General features: G+C 36.1%; 1 protein-coding gene across 1 annotated transcript; it reads right to left on the reverse strand.

Annotated features, from left to right (window-relative positions):
* Nucleotides 1-3,644: 3,644 nt before the first annotated feature.
* LOC141614749 (aluminum-activated malate transporter 2-like) lies at nt 3,645-7,065 on the reverse strand. The gene is made up of 6 exons (XM_074433495.1): nt 6,669-7,065; nt 6,011-6,151; nt 5,473-5,745; nt 4,836-4,951; nt 4,603-4,746; nt 3,645-4,213 (listed from the first exon to the last, which is right to left on the reverse strand). Exons 1-6 carry the CDS (start codon nt 6,931-6,933, stop codon nt 3,704-3,706), a joined length of 1,449 nt encoding a protein of 482 aa, XP_074289596.1. The 5' UTR covers nt 6,934-7,065; the 3' UTR covers nt 3,645-3,703.
* Nucleotides 7,066-7,350: the final 285 nt, after the last annotated feature.

The following is a 7,350-nucleotide window of genomic DNA, read 5'->3' on the forward strand; positions in this document are numbered from 1 at the left end:
CTTGTGCCTCGGCGGGGACAATGAGCACCGAGGCACACATCCGCGAACTCATATCCAAGACCCCTCGGCGGCGAGTCAACAGGGCCCGCCGGCCTGCCATGGGTCCCTCGGCCGAGAGGTAGATCAGTCTTTCCACCTGCTAGCCACTTGGCCACTACGTGACAAAAGGTGAAAGTCTATAAATACTCCTCAACTCTCATTGAGGAGGAGATCCACAATTTAACCTAAGAATCACTATTCATCTGGTAATATCTTCCTTATCTCTCTACAATACGTACTTTGCCAAGTAACAACAACTTACCTCTCTAAGTTACTGACTTGAGCGTCGGAGTGAGTTCGCTCGGTCCAAAGCCGAGCCCTCAGTTTGTTCATCGTTTCAGGAGACCGCAAGGAGGATTCAACCAAAGACGTCATTCTACAAGCACGAGTGGTAACATATAACTGCTCTGGAATTACACCCGGAACACTTGGAAAAGTTTAAAAGCTAATATGAAATATTTCATCTATTTAAGTCAATTAAGTATATAGTTTCAAATTTTCATTCACAATTTCACATTGTACACTACCAAAACATGCATACCGAATATAATTTGTCTCTATCTAGTCCTTACAAAAAGTAACGAAAGGAAATAAAAAAAAATACACATTTTTAACAATTAAACGTCTACGATTCCTTTTCCATCCTTTGTGACATGCATAATTGCACATTGGTCTATCACAAATTTGGTTTAAGACGGTAAAGATCATAAAACCTAACAGCATGCGTCAAATATGATACTTTCTCTGACCCGATTATTTATTGTCTTATTCATTTTTGACTATCTCAGTCAATTATTGTTCATTCTATTTTAAGAATAAATTTGACATAAGCAATTTGATAATTCACAAACAATTTATCCACTTGTCATTTAATAATTGACCTCCTCCTCTTTGCGTGGTTTTTATACCAAAATCAAAGGACAACAATTAAGCAAAACGGAGGGAGTAGATGAAACAAAACAATAATGTCTTAAGAATATATACATTACATCCTAAAGTTAAAACGAATACAATCATTTTAAAAGAGAATCAATTACAGTTAATTTTAATATACCTAATTTTTCTTTCAATAAATCTCTTTTAGGACGAATACGTTTAAAGCTTAAAGCAGGTTAATATGATCCTACTTGTACATATAAGATAAATATGTTACTTATCCTCTATGTTCCTTTGGTCTTACTCACACTAATTGATCCGTTTTAAACATAATCGCTTAAAATCGATATACCCGTCTTAAATTAAATTTATATTTTCTTTTAACAACCAATATAATGTGGCTGTCACTACGTGGTGAAAGCATGCATAGAGCTGAAGACGGCGCTGTCAAAGAAGGTGATGTATGTTACTACATCAGTACATACATAATGCATGCAGAATCTCAAAAAAGTAAGATATCCATCAAATAGAGCACCCAGATATGGTTAGCCGACTGCACCATGCAATCATTTGATACACTATACAATACCCACTCTTTTTTACTCCGTACGGAGTATTTCTTAACAAATTATAGAATAAGACCGTCTTACAGTATCAGATAACGATCACCTCTCATTTCACCTCCCTATAAATACCTTCATACTTCAACTCTCCTCACTTCATCCTACATTCCTACATTCCTACAATCCTACCTAACCCTATTTCTGTTTTTCTCTGCTTCAATTGTTTACATTTTACAAGTAACACATTCTATTTTATAACAAAAAATAACATGTCTACTTATAGAATTATTGTTACTTGTGCTCTAAGTTTCTTCCTTATTTCTAGCATTTTTCTCGTGGACCTTGCTTCTGCTTCTGGTATCTCTCTTTAATTTCTCCATCTTTTTTTTTTACCTTAAAAAATTATTAGTACTCGTATGTTAAATTATATTGACTACGTATATAAATATATTGCCTTTGCATGGCAGATTGTGCACCTGGTTATGGATGTTACTTCCACCTCAAGTCAACTGATCACAAAAATGTGCATTATAACAGAAAGGTTTGCTGATTCTCGCGATTTATGATCACGCTATCTCATTTTCCTTGACGGTGTCACTTTCAAAAACTCGTAGATTTACCAATATGAAATTTTACATGGTTGCATGGTTCGTAAATATTTCACTGTAGAAACACGTAATGCAAAAAATAGAAGTTAAATTAAACTTTCCATTTTTCAATTACTTTTATCCTTAATTAGAGAAATACAAATTAAACGGTCGAGTTTTTGTTACATTAATTAGAAAATACAAATTGGTATTGTATATAAGACCGTCTTACCATGAAACTAGTCCAATTACAGTAAATCCAAATTAAAGAAACTAATATTAGTCAAGTTTCAATTTTATTTTGATAACTTGTTATCTTACGATGAAAACCAAAATATTTAAATAGGATGCGTCATGCGTAGTCTCATCAAATGATAATCAAGTAATCAAAATTAATTTATTTTTGTACAAAAATTAAATTTAAGGTTGAATATATACAACTATTGTTTAATATTAGACTCGATTTATTATACTCGTCTTAACGTAAGATGGTCTAGCAGTGGTGTTGAACTAATTTTTTTATGATTGCAGTTTGTCATGGGTTTGATGGGATCACAAAAGGCCGAAGCTATGGATGAAGAGAAGGCCAAATATGGTGTAGAAATGAGAAACGTTCCAGCTGGGCCGGACCCATTACACCACAACAACGGTCCACCAATGAGGCCCATCAGCCCATGAAATAATTATATTTTATATATGTCGTCTAATATTTACTCCTTCAAATTTTAATTATGCATTTTGATTTTCTCAAACGGTTTAAGAATATTAATTAGGAGTATTAGGAGAATTAACACGTTGGCAAATTCTCAGTTAAGACAAGTACATCCGTCTTGAGATGTTAGTGTAGCTCCTAGATTTTCACCTTTTGTCAATGAAGTAGTACTTTTTGGAGGTAATATTGGCTGTTTAGCAATATGAATATATAAGTACGAAACGAGCGGTTCCTAAGTAATATTGCACCGGTTTCAAATTTTTAATTTTACAAGAAAGCGAGTAATATATTGAATTTTTGATTGAAAACAACGAAAAATTGAGCGGCGTGATAAATTAAAGATTGTATTTGGACAACTCAAAAAAAAAAAAAAAAAAAAAAGTGAAAATCAATCGTATGCCAGTTTTATTATCAAAAAATAAATATGATATGGCCCAAATTACATGGACTCCAAGCTGATATGACCCAAATAATAATAATGTTCGAAAATGACCGTCCCGGTCCAAAAATCAGCCGGCCCACTTAATTGTCAGCCCAGTTCAATGGATTTGCTCCAGTCTCCAGATACAATACTACCCCATACTCTCGCATAAAAAATCTCCTATAGAACCGTTCTATAATTTGAAATGCAGCTAATCAGGCCATTTTATACGAAAATTCGTCGAACGACAAACACAGTATCAGAAGAACACAAAGAATAGGAGGGAGTAACAATTACGATATGAAAACAAAATTGCATTAAATCTTCCACCTAATTAAGCGCGTAATTAAGTGATTAACCATACTCGTAAATGTCTTATTAACTCATGTACTCACTCAAATCACTAAGTCTACAGAGGTACGAGCCTATATATAGACCAGATCCTGTTAAAGTAAGGTCGTCTCAAATCACTAAGTCTAAAACACACAAAGTGTGATTAATACAATTACTCTGCATTTTGTTGAGCCATAGACAATGAAGGTGGATCCTCACCATCAACAAGCCTTTGAGTACATTGTGAAGAACTGTCAACAATAATCACATGACTATTAAAAGATCGTCGATGTTTAATCGACGTTTGATTATTCAACTTCTTAATTCTTTCATTTTCAGGTACAACTTTAGCATCCACAATGGCCTTGAACTTTGCTAGGGAAGCTAGCTCTTCGACCGCCTTTGCAATTTCCTCGGTGCATGTTACGACTTGTGCTAATGTCGAGGTAATCGTTCCTACTTGTGTTACGTCCGATAGATTGAATGTTTTCCATAAGTCTTTTGAGTGTAGGATAATGTTGAGATTTTGAGTAGCTTGTTTGGCATTTTGGATATGAGATTTAACCTTTGTAGGTTGAGTCATTTTTCGGATTGATGACGATAATTCCTTCAATGCTTTTCCCGTCTCAATGCTTATTTTTGAACACGGTTCTTGGAATTTCGCCTTTACTTCTTTTGGTGCCTATATACATTATAGGATCCGTTAGTCGACTAGACGACAATTCATTTTTTTTCATGTTCGACAAATGTTGTTAGTATTAGGATATTAAGGTATTGATTGGACCTCGTTCATCACCTTAATGTTTTGGTTGAGATGGTTCATTTATCATGGTATCAGAACCAGGTGACCAAGAGGTCACGAGTTCAAATCCTGGGACCCCCAATATCAGTTAGGTTACACATACGAATTGTTTAAGGCCTTATGGTTCATGGAATTGCAATTGAATGCTTTTCGACAAGCAAGCTAAGATGAGTAACGCTGTAACATAAACTCGTATATGATGATTCATGTTAGCTGGACCCGACTAATTTTAAACGGAAGATTACTCTAGTTGAAATTAAAGATAGTACCTGAGGGTGAGAATGTAGGACGTTGTAGAGAGCTTCAACTTTACAAGCGCAATGTCGTGTTAATTCACAAATGTTCTGGTATTGTAACCAAGGATGACCTTGTTTGAATCGGCCATGTCGAGGCTCCCATTTCGCAAAGTTAAACTGTTTTTCAAAGAAATTTAGCTCATTAATCTGCATTCTTGGATCAGTATATATATACACATTATATTCAAGGAAGAAAAGGTACGAACCAAAGAATCTACGGAGTTTTTGGAGTCGAGTATGTTTTTAAAACCTCCAGAGTGTGCTTTTGAACTATCTTTCGAGGTTATATCAGCCGGGTTCTTGAAGTATTCACCTCCGAATTCTACAATGAACAATTGCATTAGCAATTAACTCTCCTTGATTAGAGAATAATCATTATGGAAACCGAACAATGCCTTATGTAACATGTTGGAATTATTTAGCTACTATTAGAGCTAGTCATCAGCACGGGCTGGCCCAGACCTGGCCCGCATCAGCCACTATTTTATGCAACTTCGCCCGGCCTGCCCCGCCCTTGGCCCGCAAATGGCCCGAGGCCTAAAATTCCAGCCCTTGGCCCGCCATTTTAGCAAAATTTTTAAAAATTTAGCGAGGCTGCCCGCGCTGGCTCGCCTTGGGCTCTGGCCCGGGTCAAGCATATCCCAGCCCGGTCAAGCCCGCGCCCTCCCCTGGCTTGGCCGGGTTCTGACCAGGAGAGCCCGGTTCGCACCCTGGCCAACCCGGCCCGGGCTGAGTATAGGTCTAGCTACAATATATGTTCAAATAAGCGATAATTGTCCATGGACCCTAACAATTGAGAAACATTACTCGTACAGAATCGAGAATTCGAGATGGAACAAGTACCTTGTAAAAAATGGCCAAGTTTGTCAATATTGTTGGCAGTAAGGTTATGAAGATCAGTGCCAGCCCAAACAGGCCAAATAAGAAGGCAAGTAATAACAGCAGTCGAGCTTCCGATTAATATGGTAGTTACTCTTCTGTGTGCCATGTCGATCACCTCATCTTCTCTATAACCCGATACACAAATTAAACTAAATGAGAGTATGAATATCAGCACTCCGTAGTCGAATCTTGCCTTTATCTTTGGGAAAAACCTCACAAATGTTGATACCGTTGCTGCAATCATTAACATTATTTGTCGTTATTTCATAAGCTTGTGACGTCTCACAGACTATTAAAATAATGTACCTAACTTAATCATTGGGTTAAACTTTTGATTTAAACTTCCCAAATGATTCTATAACTTTATAATACGAAAATAAAGCAAAATGGTTTACTACTTGTACAAAATCAACACAGGAGTAAGGCTGCGGACATTTAATCCACTCATCCATTAGGCCGATAAAATCTAAGAGTTTTCGAGGTAAAATGAAAAAATTACCTGTAATGAAAACAGAGGAAGCCATAAGAAAGGGTTCCAATTTAGGTCCAGCAAGAAGGGATAATCTATGAGCTCCAACCGCAAGCAGACCGCCTATTATCGTTGCCAACACCCGATTCACGCCCTTCCCTAACGTTGCACCTTTAAAAAAAAAAAAAAAAACATATCGAATCAATCATATGGTAGGATGCAACATTGGTTTGACATCTAAATCCTACATCCTAGGTTTTTTTTTTTTTTTTTTTTTTTTTTTTTGGTATAAAGAGGGCCATGAGGACAAATTTTAATGTTGACGGGATTTAAACTAAGATCATGAGTACCATCTCTTGTAACTTTACCAGCTAAATTTGCTGATAACATCCTAGTCATTCTTATCAAGAAGTTAATTTGTTTCATTAGTCATTCAGGGTCAACATAAACCATGGACTCTAATATCGTGTTAGGATGCAACATTGGCCCTTGAATTGGATTCGCTAGGAGGAGAAATAAACCGCTCATAAGCAGATATCGGCTAACTTAGCTAGTAAAGCCATGATGGATGATACTCATGATATAAGTTCAAACCCCGTCAGCATCATGCTCAAACTCTCGCCGAAGTTAAGATAAAAGGCTTAAAATAGACTAGTAAAAACAAGTGTCAAGGTAAAAAAAGACTTACCAACGGAGAACTCGAAAACGACGACAACAGTAAGAACAGCCCACATAGCATTAACTCCGAAACCTTGATAAAGTGGATCAAAATAGTAAAAAAGAGATACTAATGTTATAGCTAATCCAACTTTAAGAGAATGAACAACCCGCCTTGGATCGTCTTTCGCAAGTTTTTGTGTTATTTCCGCTATATGGGAAAAATCAGTTTTAATCTTCTCAAGTTTTTCATTAAAACTATTTGTGCTTGAGTTTTGTGGTTCCATGGCCACCATAGTTTTGTTTCTTTTGTTCAAAATATTTATTTATGTTAGAACTTAGAATAATATGAGTGAAGTATACAAAATAATATGTGTATTAGTTGATGAAGTAAGGGGGTGTGGTGTACTACTCTTTATATAGCGTGTACCAATCGACCTAGAAAAACTCTATTTTGTGTCTTGTGATTATAGTTTATATGAGAAAGACGTGTACAACTGTTTACCAACAATAATCTAAGTCAATTTTGTGTTGATTTATGTGTGTTAAACAATATATAGTGGACGATAGGTCACAGGTTTGAATCTTGCTTCTATCAAACAACTAGCGAGTATTATATTGCACAATCTCGGGTTATGACCTGAGGACGCCTAACGGCAAACTATGTACATTTGTCTAATTTAAAGTTATTACGTGTATATGAGTTAGGCTTT

The sequence above is a fragment of the Silene latifolia genome, chromosome 1 (assembly GCF_048544455.1).
Source record: "Silene latifolia isolate original U9 population chromosome 1, ASM4854445v1, whole genome shotgun sequence".
Taxonomy (NCBI): Eukaryota; Viridiplantae; Streptophyta; class Magnoliopsida; order Caryophyllales; family Caryophyllaceae; genus Silene; species Silene latifolia.